This window comes from Canis lupus, chromosome 21 (genome assembly GCF_048164855.1).
Source record: "Canis lupus baileyi chromosome 21, mCanLup2.hap1, whole genome shotgun sequence".
In the NCBI taxonomy this organism is placed as follows: Eukaryota; Metazoa; Chordata; class Mammalia; order Carnivora; family Canidae; genus Canis; species Canis lupus.
The window spans coordinates 6,595,880-6,615,670 of NC_132858.1; the positions used below are offsets into that span (position 1 = coordinate 6,595,880).

The 19,791-nt window shown below is 42.3% G+C and overlaps 1 protein-coding gene and 1 long non-coding RNA gene across 29 annotated transcripts in view; one reads left to right on the forward strand and one right to left on the reverse strand.

The window, feature by feature from the left end:
• PPP6R3 (protein phosphatase 6 regulatory subunit 3) overlaps positions 1–10,256 on the forward strand; it is a 144,170-nt gene extending 133,914 nt beyond the window's left edge. For 11 of the 26 annotated variants that reach the window (XR_012013703.1, XR_012013704.1, XR_012013702.1 and 8 more), the window contains 5 exons: positions 847–997; positions 5,181–5,198; positions 5,467–5,586; positions 6,248–8,536; positions 8,738–10,256. Coding sequence is in view for 12 of the 26 variants with exons in the window: in XM_072790194.1 (XP_072646295.1) it covers positions 847–997; positions 5,181–5,198; positions 5,467–5,586; positions 8,738–8,789 (341 nt within the window). In the remaining 14 variants the exon portion in view is untranslated. The remainder of the gene's footprint in view (positions 1–846; positions 998–5,180; positions 5,199–5,466; positions 5,587–6,247; positions 8,537–8,737) is intronic. The other 15 variants (XM_072790195.1, XM_072790198.1, XM_072790200.1 and 12 more) reach the window with 4 other exon arrangements.
• LOC140612550 (uncharacterized) overlaps positions 1–18,263 on the reverse strand; it is a 28,155-nt gene extending 9,892 nt beyond the window's left edge. Inside the window, exons 1-5 of one of the 3 annotated variants that reach the window (XR_012013718.1) lie at positions 18,089–18,263; positions 10,318–10,760; positions 8,711–8,893; positions 4,843–4,997; positions 1,473–3,532 (exon numbers count right to left, since the gene is read on the reverse strand). This is a non-coding gene — a long non-coding RNA (uncharacterized lncRNA). Of the gene's footprint in view, positions 1–1,472; positions 4,998–8,710; positions 8,894–10,317; positions 10,761–18,088 lie in introns of those variants that run through there. The other 2 variants (XR_012013719.1, XR_012013717.1) reach the window with 2 other exon arrangements.
• Between the last annotated feature and the right edge of the window lie 1,528 nt (positions 18,264–19,791).

Below are 19,791 nucleotides of genomic sequence, written 5' to 3' on the forward strand. Positions count from 1 at the left end.
AGGGGGAGAGGTTGGTGAAACGGGTGTGAGGAATCAGTATGTAGAGGGGGAAAAAAAGCAAGTCTTGGAAAAAGAAATGAGGACCTAGGTGGGATGGAGGGGAGCACAAGAACCAAAGGACAGGAGAGGTCATAAAACCAGTAACTTAAAGTTGATTTGTCATTCTTCTCCAAATTTTATAGAGTTGACCCCATTTTACCCTGAGTTCTGCAGGTGGGTTTAGGTAACTTCATTTTACAGATAAGAGAACTCTTGCCCTAGAGTGAAACAACTAGTAAGTGGTGAGGCTGGGGTTTGAATTCAGGGAATGTGACTTCAGAGCCCACACTTATAACCAATATAGCATATGGCTCACTAGTACAGAACAACGGAATAATAATCCACAAGGAACCATAAGAAAGTAACTTTAAAACAAAACAAAAAAAAAGGACCCAAGTGAAAGGAAAAAGACCACTGAGACCAGTACCCTGAACAAACTATAATCTCAGCACTTGTAGGCTGAAGTGGGCAGAGGCTGAATATATCCAGCTGCCCACTGCACCTTCTGCTATGAATTGGAACAGCCCCGGAATGGGAGGGCTGACTGGGAGGAGTTGAGAGTGTGGGTAAACTCTGGGCTGGGAAGGCCACAGGGTTCTGCTGGCCCTGTGAGATGAAAACCTATGGAACGTCTCTAGTGGGCGTTTTCAAGAATCCTGTGCCCATCAAGAACCGATTTAGGCAACAATCGGCAAACTGTCTCTTTCTCAAGCAGTAGATGGAACATCGGGTGGCTGGGTCCCCACAGAAGGTGAGGGATGCTTATTGTTTTTGGTAGGGTGACCATCCACCATGTGTTCTTTTCAGCGCCAGCCAGTGTAGCCATGGAAGCCAGCTCTGACGGAGAGGAGGATACAGAAAGTACAGACAAGGTAACTGAGACAGTGATGAATGGCGGCATGAAGGAAACTCTGAGCCTCACTGTAGATGCCAAGACAGAGACCGCAGTTTTCAAAAGGTAACCAGGCCAGGTCCTGCTGGCAGCTTCAGGTTGGGTTGGGGATCTCAAGTGTTAACATCTTCAATTGGATTGAGATGTGGATTCAGACATTAGCCTGACATCTTCCGAGCACCTCTGTTCAGCCCCATGAATCTGAATGAAGAGAGGGAGAGTTTGGGGTCTCCAAGTACCTCTCCTCTGCCTTTCTAGTACTCAGAAGACTGTAGATTAAGTCTAGTAGGTTCAAAATATGGGACAATAAAAATGGACATGTCTGTAGTCAAGAGTAGACACTGGCCCATCTAGAACAGGGTCAGTGCCCTGCACACCGTCTTCTCCAGACATAATACAGCCAGAACATTCAATAGCAGAGTGATAGCTTAAACAGTCAGTTTAACCTCACTTCTAAATTCATGGACCAAAAAAGAAATCATACTGCAAAATAGGAACACAAACCTGAAAGAGCAGTGACAGCCTTTTTGTTCGAACTGGGTGCTGCAGCTGGGTCGGCGCTCGTCACTGCGTCTCGATACTCTGCAGAGCCTTCAGCACAGAAGAAGGGATGTGTCCCACCTTGTGGTGAGGTCCCTACAGAACAGCCAGCACAGAAGGGGAGCATGGATTCCCCGTGGGGGTACATATGTGAGAGATTCTAAAGTTAAAAGCTAGCAAACTGAATCCACCTATGTGTTCTTGAGTCACAAGGTGCACTCAAGGACAGGGTGACCTGGTGAAGCATACTAAATGTGATTCTCGGACTGAAGAAGATAGAATCTATTCGGACCTTTAGTAGACAGGAGTATTTGAAAAAATTAAAGCCATTCATGACTTTTTGGCAGCCTAGGAAGAGAAAGTAGCTCCCTGAAACTGCTAAAGGTGTGTTCTGAAAATCTGTAGCCGACTTGATTGTTCACAGTGAGATGTGAGGTATGAGAAATGCTCCCTTCCAAGACATGACCTGGACAGTGAGACGGGCCTGTAGTCACTGCTGCTCTCTTCAGCACTGTACTAGCTAGCGGTCTTAGCACATGCTGCATAAACAAAAACAAAGCATACAAAGATTTGAAAGACTAAAATGGTTCTTGTTTGTAGATTATGATTTTCTGCACAAAAAATTCCCAGCAGTTTCATGAAAAATACTAGAATTACTAGGGAAGTTTAGCAAGTTTTTTAGACACATGTGAGTCAGATGCATCCTGTAAATCGATAGAAGGTGTCCTAGATGTGCGCCCCCCCCTTTTTTTATTTTTTCCCCCTTTTAAAATTAAAATGTTAAGCCTTGTCTATCAAGATTGAAAGGCATAATAAAGGTTTAAATAAGTAGAGATATGCCACGGGACGATATCTTTGGCTTTTTTTTTTTTTTTAAGATTTTTTTTTTTTTAAGTTTATTCATAGAGACAGACAGAGAGAGAGGGAGAGGGAGAAGCAGGCTCCATGCAGGGAGCTCGACGCAGAATTCGATCCTGGGTCTCCAGGATCACGCCCTGGACTGAAGGCGGCGCTAAACTGCTGAGCCACCAGGGCTGCTCATCTTTGGCAATTTTTTATTTTTTTTAATTTAATTTTATTTTTTTTAATATTTATTTATTCATGAGAGACAGAGAGAGAGAGGCACAGACACAGGCAGAGGGAGAAGCAGGCTCCATGCAGGGAGCCCAATGTGGGACTCAATCCTGGATCTCCCGGATCACACCCTGGGCTGAAGGCAGTGCTAAACTGCTGAGCCACCCAGGCTGCTCCTTTGGCAATTTTTTAACAAGTTAATGTATAAAATGATTGCATTTCTAATCAAAATCCCAGTGGAGCTTTTCATGGCGATTAGAGGCTGATAGTGATATTCGTAAAGAAGACCAAAGAGCCAGAAATAACCAAGGTCATTTTGAAGAAGGAAGGAAAGGAGAGAGGCAGAGGCATCACCAAGTGAGATCTCCTTTTGGACATGCTGTGCAGGTAGACACCACAGTTACAGGAACTTGGTGCATGCTAGAATGGTGTTATAGTCGGCAAGGAAAGAATAGCCTGAGAAGTAATGACAATTCTGTCAGAGAAAAATAAAACTGAGTCTGTCTCAACGTAAATATGAAAGGCAAAACTACAACTTTGAGAAGAAAACATGAGAGCGTATCTTTATAATTTGAAGGTTAAAGGGTTTTTTAACCATTAAAAAACCAACCATAAAGGAAAAAAGTTGATGAATTTTCTTTATTTAATTTCTGGTATTCTGAAAAACATGATAAAATGAAAAGATGTGCCATAACCTACAAAGGAAGATTCAGGAGCAGGGTAAAGGAAAAACCTAATATCAACAAGAAAAAAACAAGCTAATAATAAGTTTTAAATGGACAAAAGACACGAGCCATTATCTGTGGTGGAAAACAAGGAGCAAGCCAGCTCCAGGGCAGGCCAGCTTTACAAGTAAATAGGATGTGCTGGTTGTAGTAATGATTCGATCCTGTTTTGTGCACATTCATCTGCGCACTCCTGTCTCAGTTGTTGCAGAAAGTAGAAAAAGTGCAGAAGTTGCTGGATCTTTTTATGAGGCTGTGAAATCTTAATTCCAAAACCAGATAAGGATGATTACAGAAAGCAATCAGTTTATACACTTACAAGCGAACTAAATGCAGAAATCCTGTAGAAAATATTTGCTAACCGAATCCAGTAGCACATTAAAAATAATTCATAACATTAAGTTATGGTTTTCCCTGGACTGCCAAGAAAAGTGCCCATGTCATTTACAATATGTTAATAGCTTGAGAGGAAATCATTTGAGGCTTTTCATGATGCTTCTGATAAAGTTCCATACCCACATATGATTAAAACTGAGCAAAACAGGGACACTTCAGTGGCTCAGTCAATTTAAGCATCCAACTTGGTTTCGGCTCAAGTTGTGATCTTGTGGTTGTGGGCTCGATTATAATAATATAATAATCATCACCTGCCACCAAGTCAGTAGCAAACTTTTGTAACTAGTAAGAGTTCAGCAAAGCTACTGGGGGAACAGATCAGTTTTAAACATCAGTAACCTTTCTCTGCATCAGTAATCAGCAATTAGGATGTATAATAACAGGCAAAATACCAGTCATAAACTACATCAAAGTTAAGAAAATTCCTAAATAATTAAACCCATTTATCTATAGAGAAAACTTGAAAGTGCCACTAAAAGCAGTCCCAGAAGAAGAGTAGTCACGTGGAGGCCACAGTGGTGAGCATGGCAGCACTGTGCATAGAGGGGCATTGTGAGAAGCCAGGTGGAATTGGGCAGTGCACACCATCAGGCACTGTGCCATCGACACTAGAAACACATGGATCTTCCAGAGTATGTTGAGTTACAGAGATAAATACAATGAGGTATACAATTCAGAGCCACTTACTTGCCTCAAAATATGCATATGCAATGACTGTACATTTTATAAGAATGAAAGTAATACATAAACACATCAGGATAGTTGCTTTTCTGGGGAGGGCATGGATAATGAGGATAGAGAAGAGTAAGGAACCAGGTAGCTCGAGTTGTTAACAAATCTTTAGACTTTAGTTCAAGTTCTTCCTTATAAATTGCCTAGACCCATCTGAAAGGCACCCAAGAGATCATCCTAAAATTAGGCTTTTCATAACCAAGTCCAGGGCAGGACTCCCCTCTTGAGAATGATGGCCCTTCCCAGAGGGAACCTCTAGCTGCCCTTGAGCTTATTTTAGTGCTGTCTTGATTGTGTCAAATGGGAAGTCCAGACAGAATAGCTAACTTTCTACCCCACAGTCAATCAAAAGCATTTGCTACTTGTCTTTCTCCACCAAGAGCCAGGAGAGGGGGAGATAACCCTTTCTATATTTTTGTTTGCCCTCTTAGGATCAGCTTTTACCTGTTCTGGCTACTTCTTGGCTCTCCCTTTATGATGTACTTCTCATGCATTGTCAGAAGGCATCCTGGTGCAGGCACCTGGTACCCTGCTCATATGATGGGAGCAGCAAGCTGATAGGGGTTGCTCCTGCTGACTGTTTAATGCTGGGCTGGGCCCTGAAAGCAAAATGCCTTAACTAAAGACTCATTCCTTCAAACAGGTTCATTTGACACCTTCACCGAGTCTGCAGTTCTGCTTATGTGCAGTCGTGGACATATTACCCCCCCACATTCCTCATTTATAGGAGTATTCTGAAACTCTTGTACATTTCTTTTTCTATTTTGCACACTTGGCTTCAGAGTGTTGAAATCCTATCGGTATGTACAGTAATGCGGGCCATTCTTTATCAGACACCAGCTGCATTACATTGTCCCTCCTTTGGTTCCCTCTTGTGTGTGATCCTTTCCTTTTGTGATTTCCCAGTCACTGTCTGTGGCCCCTGTGGTCCCTCCCCTGAGCATGCTCAGCCCCAGGGCTTTACTCCATGGCACCCATGACTTCCAGGGTCATTTGCATGTGCCTTCACCCTCCACCCCTGCCGGTACCTGGGGTGCCTAACACTGCCTGTCCTCCTCTTTACTGCAGTGAGGAAGGAAAACTGTCTACCTCTCAAGATGCTGCTTGTAAAGATGTTGAGGAGAGCCCTGAGACAGCAGAGGTGAAGTCTGTGGGCCCCCGGCCCCCCAACAGTAACCCAGAGCAGAGGTAACTCCTCACTTCCTCCAACCTGCCCAGGTCCTATTCTGGCTGTCACTGTTTTCTCCTGGAAGCTGGGAGGGAAGTTGGGGAAGCAGGAGAGATAGGAGTAGTCATTGTCCTCAGGCATTCAGTGACTTACTCAGTATAGTAGCATTATCTTAGGCTACATCTAGGCAGGGTACCTGGGCCAAGAACTCAGAACGGTTTACCTCCTTACCCCAAAAGTCAAAAACTGGTTTTTGGAGATTTGGTAATATCACTCGCTCTCTAAAGAAATTCCTCAAAATGGAAGGGAAGGGTCTCCAATGCTGGCATAACCTTCCCCTGTACTTTTTTTTTTTTTAAAGGAAGTACTAATTTGAGGCTGATCTTGAGCCTCCCCTGGGATCGGGGGCCACTAGGCTGTGGCAGCCAAGTTCTCATGGGGTCCACAAGATTACCAGCTGCCAGCCACAAGCAACCCCTGGTGGTACTCCTTTTCCCATAATCATGCACATGTGACACATGGGGAGAGCCTTCCTGGAGACCCTTTTCTGTATGTTTCTAAATATTCTTAACTCAGATGATTCCCTGTATGGTTTTGTTTATGCAAAATATTTGTCTTGATTACGTGTGATAATCCCACTGCCAGAGCTGAGTGATTTGGAATGTGATGTTTTCTTTCTAGTCACCTATTGCTTAGACTGAGCCAGTGGTCTGAAGGGATAGGCCAAGCCAAAGCCTCAGCCTCCGAGGGCCGGCGCCCTGGCCCATACACACGGCCTCGCAGGTAGAGCAAGGGCGGCCTCCGATTGCTCCAGAGCTCGCGCCAGAAGATGAGGATTTGCCCTTGGACCACAAGGAACTTTGCTCAGCACTTCCCAGAGTTAACTTTTCTTGTTATATATACCTAAGTTTGTACATTCCTTGCATAAGGAATAAAGTAATCTTTAAAGCCATTTCAGAAAAGCTGTCTTTCCCCCTCACCAGATCCTCACCCCCAAAATCAGTCATGTTAGGGGTGACATAACCAGTGGGACCCAGCAGGGGGCACACTCTGTTCACTGGTTGACAAACCTCTTTTGTGGCCCAAACCCTGCTTTTGTTTCTCATGGGAATTATAGCCAGAATGAGGAGTTTGCTTTTCTATGATTTAAAAAAAAAAATCTTGGTGTATAAAACAAATCAATTATAAGAACTATTTGAGCATGTTGGCTCTAGTGAAAGCTTTGGGAGGAGGAGGCATGGTGACACTACAGCATTGATGGATCCGGCCCCAGGTATGCTTCTAAGTGTTTTGGGCAAGTCACCTCTTTTTGCCTGCGGTTTCCAGTGGATGTTTTTTCAAGGGTATTTTGTAGGATCTTATTCCCAGTCAGTTATGTCCTTTCCCTAATTTCTGTCTACAACATTCCTTTATATCGAGATCTGTTTAGAAAGCAGGACAATCCAGGTCTGTTCCAATTTCGAGTTGATTCAGGAGTCTCTTCTTGGTTTCTCAGACATAAATGATACAGGAAGCTCTGGGATCATTTCCTTGGCTCTCTGGAGTGCAAAATTATTTGCCTTGGGGGAACCTGCTTGCTCTTCTACCCACCTAGAGACGTCTGGTGTGAAGAGTCCTGCCCCTCAATCTGCTGGACTGAGGTGGTGGGGGAAACACTGAGGAGGGCCAGTGGACGAAGACAAGGGCATCACGTGTGTCCATGCGTTCATCCATCTGTCCTTCCTCTACCCAACACACGTGAGTGTGGCAGCCAGTGGTCTAGGCCTGGGGGTAAAGCAGTAGCATAACAGACACCCAGATGATCTAGGCACATGTAGAAAGAGGTGCTGCTGGAGGATCGGGCCAGCTGGATGGGAGATCAGGAGTCCCACTTAGATGGGGCAGTGGAGAAGGCTGCTCAGAAGGTGGCATTGAGCTGCTATGATGGCAGGGAGAAGGTAAGTGGTTCCGCGAGCCCATCTGTGTTCTAAGAGCAATGTATGGGAGGTGAAGAGAGCCACTGGGCCTTTCTGTCTGCACTTTTCCCCACATGATTTGTGTCACAACCAGGTATCAGGGCCCCTTGGGTTGACAGGCGTGCACTACTGCACTTAATGGTTTGCACTGCCACGGAATTTAACTTTTTAACTATTGTTTATCAAGCACATGCCAGCCTGTATGCCAAGCACTTTGTATACTTCACATACTCCCCCACCTTTAGGGGGGTTGTTGTCCCCCTTTCACAGGGGGAGGAGCTGAACTGGGAGAGGTTAGAAGATGGACTCGAGACCCGGCAGCTTGTGAGTGGTGATGGTGTGATTTGTACTCGGTGTGTCTGCTGGCAGAACCCCAGTCCCCTGGTCTCTGAGGTACGGAGACACCATCAGTGTAAGCAGAGTGCATTGCTTGTGGAGCCAGCTTTTTGGCTCTCTCTTACAATTAGCAAATGTCTGAAGCCTTGAGCTTGTGAGCTGTGAGCTGGTCCAGAAGCACCCATGTGCTTCTAGGTACATCTCTAAGCACCCTTTCCCAAGCCTGCTTTGTAAAAATCTGGGAATGCCACCAAGACTGAGATCATGACCTGAGCCAAAATCAAAAGTTGGACATTTAACCAACTGAGCCACCCAGGCGCCCCTAGCATTCCCTCTTCTGTTCTCCCAACTTCAGCCCTAACACTTGCCTGGTGGGAGCACATTTGTTAAAGTACACACCTGTTTTCAAAAGCTGGTCCTGTTTACAAGCCTTTTTTTTCCTCTTTCAGTAGAAGAATCCTGCTTTTCAAGTGTAATTTATGTGGAGTCCAATATATGGAACAAATAAAAAGCTGTTTGAAGGAGGGGATGAGCACATGGCTCGTGATGGGTCTGGGAGCAACAGTCTAAATACCACTGACCTGGTCTACAGTGTGCTTCTAGGAGGCCGAAGTGGGATGGTTTCATGGAACTCTGCTCTGCTACAGCCCTTGCTAAATGCCTGTTAACCAGAGCTGAGGTGAAGCTTAGGAACCGTTAGATTTCCTGGAGTTTTCGATTAATGCGTTTTTGAAGCATTCCAATAAGTAACTATAAGTGCCAGGCTTTGTGCTAGGCATTGCATAAACAATATTAAAATAAATGTTCCCATGCTCAAGGAGCTAAACCAAGTTGGTTTTTCTGCCTCACATGCCTCACATGTCTGTCTTTTCCTCTGCAGGACTGACCAGCCAAGCATGCCAGGCGACACATCCGTCAATGGCCCCGTATGATGAGTGACCCCTGCTGCTGCTGGCTGAGGACTGCAGGCCGCCACCGTTCAGGGCCTCTGGAGACGTCACCTGGAGCCCACCAAGCCGTCACTGCTGCACTCACTCTGCAAGGGATCAGGACCAGCAACCTTTATATTCTAGATTCTAAGACATTGTACAGAGAAATCCAGAAGTGTAAAAATATTGCACATTGACAAATACCAAGAATTTTTGCGTATGTTTATATTGTATTGTTCTAAATAATGGGTAGCCTGTGAAATAAGATCGTGCCACCCATGTAATAATAGTAGTAATACTATAGTTAAAATGGCTGTAAGAATAGTTTTATAAAAGTGAATACACAGATCTATTGTATTTGAAACATAACTATTTGACAATTATTAGTGTGACCAAAGTATTAGGCAGTTTTCATACATTTTTCACCTTGTACAAAATTCTGAATTCATTTCTCTTCCAGGCTGGCAAGGAGATGTGGGGTTGAAATGCCCTCTAAGTGTTATTTTGGTTGTTCTAACTTACAAACGTGATTTTGAATAAGAAATATTTGGTGTTCTTTTTATAACCAGTTTTTGATTGGTAACTGTTTTCTGTATTGTTTTAAACGGATCAAAAAATGTAAGTCTATTGGTAGAGATTAAGTATTTATTGCTACAACTTAGTTGATAAATTGATGTTATTGTAAAGCCATATGTTCTGTTAAAGTCTTGTTTGCTTGAAATGGTTATTCCTACAGGTGAAACACTAGACTATTTGGAGTGTACATGGCTTGTGGTTTGAGTTCTTTTGTTTTTCGTTTTTGTTTTTGTTTTTTGTTTTGTTTTGGTAGTTCCTCTGCCTTTTAACCCATTCACCAAAATTTACCTTGTTAACAAGCATCACCAATGAACATTTCTGAGCAATTTGCATATTTAACAAGCCTAAACCATATCAGGCAGGCCAGTTGAAGAATGCTCGTGCTACGGATGGATTAGAGCACGTTCATTTTACAGGCTAGTGTTTCCAACTAGAAATCAGAACCTGGCACCTAAGCATGGTAATTGTGCTCCTGTACCTTGTGAGGTTTCCACTCGTAACTCCTAAACCAGTGTATTTTTTTTAGAACTGGTTTGTGTATATATATAGTGATTATGGATACTAATTCAATGTAATTTATAATTTTCTATGTCAATATAAAAATACATCACAGCCTTCTCAAACAGCTGAAGCAATATATCATATATTGCCATATCGTCTGGGGAAAGGGTTAAATTTCTTCACCTCTTGCACTTTTAGATGCAGATCAGGTTTTCATTTCTGTAATAGACAACTATTCACGTATTTTTACATCATTTGTTTGTCCTGACCAGTATTTAAAACCAAAAGGATATTCTGAATAATGGCCAACGATTTTTTTAGAACTAGCATCCCAAGCAGCGTGCCTAAACATTACATTGCATATGGAAATAAAAAAAAAAATCAAATGTTTAATGCCTTATTTCTTATTTACTTTTTCACTGTAAATGGTGTAGAAATTCTGTGTGAGGCTTACCAGGGCAGACCTGTCAAGGACAGTAGAGACTGTGGCGTGCCCTGGGACGGACAGCAAGGGTGCCTTACTTGGCCTTTGCACGCCTCCTCAGGAACCCTTTCTGTTGTGAGCTCCTCTCAGAAGAGACTGTCCTCATGCATTCTCCTCTGGAACCTAGCGCCACCAGAGGACAGGGCTCCTTTCACTTGTCTCAAGAATGCTGACTTCCATGGCGCCGGACCTCGGGGACCGCTGACAGATGGTACACTATTGTCTTGCCTGGTGAAGAGCCTTGCTGGCCACCTCCAGGGCTTGGCTCCAGGGATGGCACTGCTGCCTCCACAGTTTGGATTTGGTTGGCTTTTCCATCCCATCTAAGGTAACAGCATCTTGTTGCATCCCACCTACCACTGATGCCAGGGCACTTGATGTTTTTCTTTGGAGTAGTGTTTTGTTTAGTTTGTCTTACATGGGAGGGAAAAGACATAAGAATGAAAAGAAAGTCTGTTGGGGGTGCCAGCCCAAGGGCCAGGAGCAAGTACACTCTCATTTAGTCTCTAGTTTCTGTGTATTGGCCTCATTGAATTGCGAGGCTAACAGATGTCTACAATACAGTTACCTGTATTAAAAATAACTACAACAAAAATAAAGTCTAATTTTTTTGTTTCTAGAAATCTCTTGTACCTTGCTTAGGCTTTAATAACCAGACAAGTTATGTGAGGGCACCATTGATTTCTTTTTCCCTACTGTTTTAAATTTTTTATTTAAATTCAGTTTAACTAACAATGTGTAATTAGTTTCAGAGAGAAAATTGAGTGGTTCATCAGTTGCATATAACACAGTGCTCATTACATCTCGTGCCCTCCTTCAAGCTCATCACCCAGTTACCCCATCCATCTCCCCCACCCCACCCCCAGCAACCCTCAGTTTGTTTCCTAGAGTTAAGAGTCTCTTACAGTTTGTCTCGTCTCTAATTTTGTCTTATTTTTCCTTCCTTTCCCCTGTGTTCATCTGTTTTGTTTCCTAAATTCCACGTAGGAGTGTAATTATCTGATACTTGTCTTTTTCTGACTTATTTCGCTTAGCATAACATCCTATAGTTCAATCTGCATTGTTGCAAATGGCAAGATTTCATTCTTTTTTTATGACTGAGTGATATCTATCACATCTTTATCCATTCATCTATCTTTTTGGCTATTATGGACATTGCTGCTATAGCACCATTAATTTTTAATGGTCAGGGCTTCCTGACAAAGCTCACAGGCTGTATTTCATATCCCGAGTTAAGGGTATGCCATCCCTAGTGTCAGGGACTCATCTTGCCCACAAGTGTTCAGTGGGTGTACTTCTGACAGAATTGCCACTAGCTCTTTCAATGGTTTATCTGGTCTCTAGCTTCTCACCTGCTCCATGGGTTGCACTTCTCCAATCTGTATTCTTGGCTCTCAGCCCTACCAGTAGTGTAATTCTTTGGTGATAAAATTTCTCAGGTTTTCCATTATGATGTTTAACATGCAGTACTACCTCACTGCTTGGTTTTCACTCTCCTTCCACCTGTTCACATAAACAAGTGTGGTTCCTGATCCTCAGAACCTGTCTTCACCAGGGGTTTCTGTGCTGGTCCAGGCACATGCCTCTGCATACCAGGGCTCTGCGGGCATCCCTCTGGGTGATCGAGGGCAGGGCTCTGAAGACAGGGGCTTGTGTTCTCATCCCACCTCACCCTCTCATAAGGACTACTTTCTCTTTGTCTCAGCTGCTTTTCCTGACAGAATGGGACTTGATAAAGTTTACAGGCCTAAAAGTAGAATTGTTCTTGCCTATGGTAAATGGTTAATAAATGTTAGTGTTAACCCTTTGCTTACTTCTCAGCCCCATAAAGTCACAAGCTAACCTTTCTAATCCTGGCTTAGAACCTGCTGTTGTACTTAAAACCCGTGCCTCCTGAAAACTCACGCTGCTTCACTCCAGTCAGGTGGCTCCAGGGGTCTGCTACATCCCATGTGCCAGCTCAAGCCCATCACCTGTTATTTACGGGTAGCTTTACTGGAACAGCGTATTCATATGCTGTTGATCGCCACTTGACTCATTGCACACCCTGTGTTCTTTCTTCACTTTGATGTACTTTCCTCTTTCTCAATCTCACTCCCATCCGTGTTAATCCCTTTTCAGTCATTAATTTTCAGCATTCAGCATATGCTGGCTCCCTTTGCCTTCACCATCTCTACTACTTACTCAGAACTTACCAAAGAGAGATGACACAGCGCTGCCTTTGCAGTGATCTCGATCCCCCCACCCCCACCCCCAGATATGTTCTGCATGCATCAAAGGCAAGGACCATGGCGGCTGACAGTGCTGCTGCATGTTGCTTTAGGTGAGGCATTTGGTTTAGTTTGGTTTTTATTTTCCTGGAGGATTCTCTACTTGTTAACATAGAATAGAGTCCTTACTGTATGCCAGCTCTGTTCTAAGTGCTTTATGTGCATTCACTTTACTTCACAGTGATTTTATGAGCTAGATAGCTGCTGTCATTTTATACATGCACAAGAGGTGTACAAGTGAACTGGTTTTTTTCCAAGGATGCCCAGCTAGCAAGTGACAGAGTTGTCAAGATTAAGTGTAACACAATATTCTATGTAGTAGAATAATACTTGACTGTAAATGTGCATTTAATATTAGCTGTTAGTATACTCCTAGGCAAAGCCTTTTGCCTTGTTTTGTTTTGCTTAGAATTTGACAGTTTAATTTCAAAGTAGCACAACAAATGGAGATTGGCTGCATGGCATGTTTGATAGCCAAACAGTAGAAATGTTAACAAAGACTGAATAGTGCTCAAAACAGTTCTGAAGCAGATCAGTGTGCATGTGAGAATTAAATTTGAAGAGTGAACTCACAGGAATAAAGACCTTTAGGTGACTTCTGGGACTGCCCCCACCTGCTGCTGGACCTGACCCCCATTGGCTGTTCTCGTGATCCACTGGTAGAGTGGAGTAGTTGCAGCTGAGACCATGGAGCCTACAGACCCCAGGACACTGACTCTTGGCCCCTTACAGAGAGGTTGCCAGCCCCTGAAGTAGCTCAAGGAGATGGAATAGAATCTGCAAATAGAACCACAAATGCAAAAAAAAAAAAAAAAAAAAAAAAAAAACCACAAATGCAGTTATTTGGCTTTCAGCAGCATTGCCAAGGCAGTGACATGAGGAAGTCTTTTCAGCCCCTAACTAACGATTGGGTATTTGTATGGGAAGAAATGAACGTTGACTACTACCGTCCACCTTCTACAAAAACTAATTCAGAGTAGGTTCGAAGTCTTAAACCTAAGCACTTCAGCTTCTAAAAGAAAACATGAATATCTAAACCGCTTTGGAATGAGCAAAGTTTTCTTAGAACACAAAGCACAAGTCACAGAAGAAAAATGCACTGGGATTTTACCACAATGAAATTTTTCTGTTCTTCAGAATGAACAAGTAGGCCTTGGCCTGCCATGAAGAAAATGATCTCTGGGTGCCCTGATAAAGGACTCATCCCCTGAAGATAGAAAAATGCAAATCAAAAATAAGATGGAAAACCCAGTTTAACAAATGGGCAGGAGACAGCATCACAAAGAAGGTACATGAGTGGCCAAGAATATGAAAAATCATTCAGTGTCAATAGTCTTCCAGGAATGCAAATTAAAACCACAAAAAGCATTTCCCATCTGAAGAATGGATAAAGTTAAAAAAAAAAAAAACTGACAATACCAAGTACTGATGAGAATGTAAAGCCACTGGGACTCACATTGCTGTCTAAAAGAAGGCATCCAACATGGAAATCTGTTGGGCAAGGTTCCAGTTTTTTAAATTGGGGATATTTCTACCTTATGACTTGGCCATTCTAGATATTCATCCAAGAGAAATGAAAATCTATATCCACAGATGATAGACCAGCATATTTATTGTTGCTTTATTCATAATGACAAAAGATTAAAAACATGCCCAAAAGCAGGAAAATGGTTAAGTGGGTTATGGCATATTAATACAATAGAATATCACTCAGCAATAAATAGGAACTATGATAAGTGCAATATGTTAATATGTAATTTAGTGTTATCAATCTTAAACGTCAAAGGAAAGGAGTGAGACATGTAAGCAAGAGTACTTCATGTGAAGCTCTAAAACCAATCAGACTGACAAGGCTAGAAATGAGTACATGGTTTGTTCCTGAAGGAGAAGGGAGGGATTAACTGTAAAGGGGCCCAAGGAAACTTGGATCTTCTGTGATGGAGGTTACATGACTGTAGACATTTGTCAAAACTCACTGAACTCAACACCTGAAATCTATGCACTTTATTACACGTAATTTATACCTTAAATTTTTTTTAAGATAGGGAAAAGGAGCAAAAAATAAAGCAAACACTGAACATCATTAGGGAGGACACATTGCCCTTGTTGCATGGTGACCAGGGCATTCCCTTTCCTCCCCAGCAGAAGAGAAGAGGCCAGATCTTGGTGGATTTGGGAAGAGGACCTGAGCATGCTTGGGTCAGTGTTTTCTGGAATCCAGCCTAGATTTGTCTGCCCATGATATATTCTCGGTTACCCGTCACCATACAATAATCTTTCTGTCCTTGGAGATAGAGGTTTGCATTTGTCCAATGCCTGTTCCGGGTGGGTAAATGTGTCTAACCCAAGGATCAAGTGTTAGGAAACACCCAAACCATGTTCTTCAAAACAGGTTCGTTAATAAAACGAATGTTGTAAATCCACATTTGCTGTGTCTTCTCTCCAAGGGGATACTTTACAAGATTAGAGGGGGGCAGTGTTTATTATCTTCACTAAAACTGCAACCAACATTTTGTTGCAGGAAGCTTGCAGTGGGGGAGGAGCATGAAGGTGGGGCAGAGTTGTCCCACCTTTGCTTCCCTTTCCTTGGGGAACAGCCACACAATGGTTGACTATAGTTTCATGGTGAAGTCTAATGGACTAAAAGGATCAACAAGTGGGCAATATTGGGAATCATTTTTTCTCCTGGTCTCATTTCTCTATGGGATCGTATTGCTACACTGACACTCCTGACCTCTCTCTAACTAATCTCACTCAGGGGAGGAGAGAGGGATTGATTAATTGGGAAAGGATCTGCATTTTTGGTTCAATGCCTTATGTGCTTTTTTTCACGTTTGCCAGCCTACTGAGGAGTACGTTCTAGCTTGTCTATGTATAAGCTCTGTCCCTCTGGACAAAACCTGTGGTTGTACAGCTCTGCAAGTAGTCAGGTATGTGATTCTGCATTGGGAATGAAGTATTCACAAGCCCATTTAGCCACACATCTCAAGCTAGACTTTCTAACCAGGTTTTGTCTTCCACATTATAATCCTCACCTATTTCTGAACTTCCAGGTAGAGAGAAATGGTTTCCCCTAATCCTCCTCCCAAACAAAAATAAGAAAGGATATAATCTGTTACATCCAATCTAGATTGTCTTTTTAAAAGACAGATGGTCAGACTGGGGTTGAAAATAAAACCAGCGGGATCCCTGGGTGGCTCAGCGGTTTAGCGCCTACCTTTGACCCAGAGCATGATCCTGGAGTCCCGGGATCGAGTCCCACATCAGGCTCCCTACATGGAGCCTGCTTCTCCCTCTGCCTGTGTCTCTGCCTCTCTCTGTGTGTCTCTCATGAATAAATAAATAAACTCTTAAAACCAGCAATATATTGTTTATATGAAAGACATAAAAGTGACAAAAGCCGAAGATAGAGGAAAATGCAAACAAAAGACAATATTAAGTTTAGGATTTAAATTTAAAACCGCTGGGTAAGGTTAAGAGATGGTGCATCAAACCATAAATACGGTAGCTAAGTAATTATTAGAAATTGCAAAGAAAAGGACTTAAGTTTTCAGCTATCGGAGTGATTTCATCAGTTTAAACATCCTGCAGACAACAATAGAACCTCTATAATCTTGTGTTTGAAGGCAGTGAGTAGAGAGCAGATAGGCTAGGCTGCATGTGCTTGAAGGGCCAGGGTCCTAGAGAGAAAGGAAACGCATCAAAGTGAACCTGACAGTCCATGCCGCTTTTCACCTTGCGGACTTAGCTGATTAAGTATGAGGAGCCGCAGAAAGTAGAGGCTCAAAGCTTTCAGCCCTTACAAGGCTGGGGAGACAAATTGGAGCAGATAGCCATGAAGGAGGCCAAGACCGACAGCACGGGATCTTGGGGCAAAGAAACATGAGTGAGCCTGACATTCACTACATAACCTCTCGAGGCCTTTGATGATTCCTAAGCTATGCAGGGAGAGATGCTACAAAGCCAAGCAGAAAATAGCTGAGAAACTAAGAGGCTAAGAAGAGTCTTTAGGCAGCTCAGTGTTGGGGAGGCAGAAATTGGAGTTTAGGGACTTCAAAGGAGGAGGGACTTCAAAGGAGGAGGGAACATGTTGAACATGTTGAACATGTTGAAACCACCAAAGGACTACACTCCAGGGGTAAGGGGACAGCAGAGACAGAGCAATCTTAACTACTGGAAGAAACAAATCCCCTCACAAGGACAACTGTATCATCCAAAAAGCCGCTACCATTTTCCATACACAATGTTGGCATTGAGTAAAAACTTAGATGTGCCAGAAGACAACACGTGCTGAGTGATTGAAAATTGGAGAAAGCGGGGGTCCCTGGGTGGCTCAGTGGTTGACCACCTGCCTTTAGCCCAGGCCGTGGTCCTGGAGTCCTAGGATTGAGGCCCACATCGGGCTCCCTACATGGAGCCTGCCTCTCCCTCTGCCTGTGCCTGTGCCTCTCTCTCTCTCTCTCATGAATGAATGAATAAATAAATAAATAAATAAAAGATTTTTTAAAAATTGGAGAAAGCAGGTGATCCAGATCTTGGAGATTTTAGATTTTAAACTATTAATATATTCAAGACAATAAGTGTCCAATTGGCACATTTAAATTATATATTACAAAAAAAATAACTGGAATCTATTACAAAGAAAAAATCAAACGGAAATTCTAAAACTGAAAAGTACAATAATTTAAATTAGGAACCCCATAAATGAATTTAAAAGGAGATTGGACAAAGCAGAAGATAAGATTTAGGAACTTATGATAGGTCTGTAGAAAACAGGAAAACAAGTGTGGAGAGGAAAAGGATGGAAAATCCAGAAAAGCACCTACAAGAAATAGAGGACACAGCAAAAAGCTGTAGCAAAAAGCTACATGTATTTGGAGTCCCAGAAAGTGAAGGGGATAAGAATCAGGTGGAAGAAACACCAGTAAGACTTTTCCAAAATTAACCAAAAGACATAAAGCTTTACATTCAGTAAATTCTCCAGATGGCCAAGGAGGAAAAAATACGAGAACCGCAACTACCAAACCCCAGAGAAAAAGACATAGCCTTCAATAGACATACTACTTTTCCTCGGAACTTTTGAAAGTGAAAAAGTATGGAGTGACATTTTATGCGCTGAAAGAAGTGCCAACCTGGAAACTCTATGCTTAGCAAATTATCCTTCAAAATGAAAGAAAAATAAAAATAATTTCAGAAAAACAAAAACAAGAGACTTCAACATCAGCAGAGCTGCATTGAAAGGAATGTTCCCAGGAGAAGGAAATCCAGCTGGAAGTGAGAGCACCAGAAAGAGAAATAATTGACAAAAAGAAATTAATATGCCTGTGTCTTGCGGAGGGGTGGAGGAGGTGAAAAGATACTTGGATTTAATATAATGTTGGGAAAACCGGATATCCACATACAAGAATGAAATTGAACCCTCACTTTATACCATACACAAAAATAAACTTGAAAATAGATCAAAGATTTACCTGCAACTGTTAAAGTCCTAGAAGAAAACACGGGTAAAGTCTCATGACATTGGTCTTGGCAATGATTTCATGGATAGGACACCAAAAGGACAGGCAACAAGAAAAAAATTACAAGTAAGATTACATCAGACTCAAAAGCTTCTGCACAGCCAAAGAAGCAACATGAAAGGGTAGCTAGGAATGGAATGGAATGGAATGGAATGGAATGGAATGGAATGGAATGGAATGTTTGCAAATGGTTGATAAGGGGTTACTCTCCAAAATGTATAAGGAACTCCTACAACAGTAGTAAAAAGAATAACCTGATTAAGAAGTAGGCAAAATGGGACAACTGGGTGGCTCAGTGGTTTGGTGCCTGTCTTTGGCCCAGAGTGTGATCCTGGAGACCTATCAAGTCCCTTGTCGGGCTCCCTGTGAGGAGCCTGCTTCTCCCTCTGCCCGTGTCTCTGCCTCTCTCTCTCTCTGTGTCTCTCATGAATAAATAAAATCTTAAAAAAAAAAGAAGAAGAAGAAGTAGGCAAAGGACCTTAATGGACATTCCTTCAAAGAAGACGTGCGAATGACCAATGGGATATATGAAAAAAAAATGTTGACCTCGCTCATCATCAAGGAAGTGACTATCAAAACCACAATGAGATACCACCTCATACTGTCAGGATGGCTCTTAAAAAAAAAAAAAAAAAAAGACAATTGTTGGAGAGGTGGAGAAATTGGAACCCTCAAATGCTGTTTGTAGGAATGTAAAATGGCACAGCCACTATGGAAAACAATATGGAGGTTCCTCAAAAACTAAAAGCTAGAACTATCATATGACCCAGCAATCCCATGTTATTTATCCAAAAGAATTGAAATCAGGGTCTCAAACGGATATTAGCACCCTCATGTTCATGGCAGCATTATTCACAATAGCCAATATGTGGAAATAACAAATGTCCATTGATGAATGAATGAATAAAGAAACTAGGGCATGTATATATACAATGGAATACCATTCAGCCTGTTAAAACAAGAAAATTCTGTAATCTAGGACAACATGGATGAACCTCCAGGACATTATACTAAATGAAATAAGCTGGTCACAGACACAGATTACATAATTTGTCTTAGATAAGGTAATGAAAATAGTCATATTTATAGGATCAAAGTGTGGAATGATTGCCAGGGGCTGTGGGAGGTCCTTATCAGTGGGAATAATGTTTCAGTTAAGACAGATAAGCTCCAGAGATCTGTACAACATTGTACCTTTGGTTAACAATAATGTATCCTACACATAAAAATGTATTGGAAGAGTGAGTATCATATTAAGTGTTCTTACCAAACTTAAAAAATGTGTTTAAGCAAGTAAATGTCTAATTTTACTAGTAAAAAACTCCACATTTTTAAAAAAGAGATATGTGACCGCAATACAGAAGGCAGAAGGTACACAATTTACCTTTCAAAATCCTGGCATTATCTAGTTAGTGTTGAAAATACTAATTATCCTCTGATAAGGATGCAAGATACACTCTCTAGGGTCACCACTAAAAAAAAAAAAAAAAAAAAAGGTGTAACTAGAAGTTACTATAGAAGGGACGCCTGTGTGGCTCAGTCAGTTGGGCATTTGCCTTTGGCTCGGTTCATGATGCCGGGTCCTGGGATGGAGCCCTACGTTGGGCTCCCTGCTTAGCGGTAAGTCTGCTTCTCCCTCTCCCTCTTACCCTCCC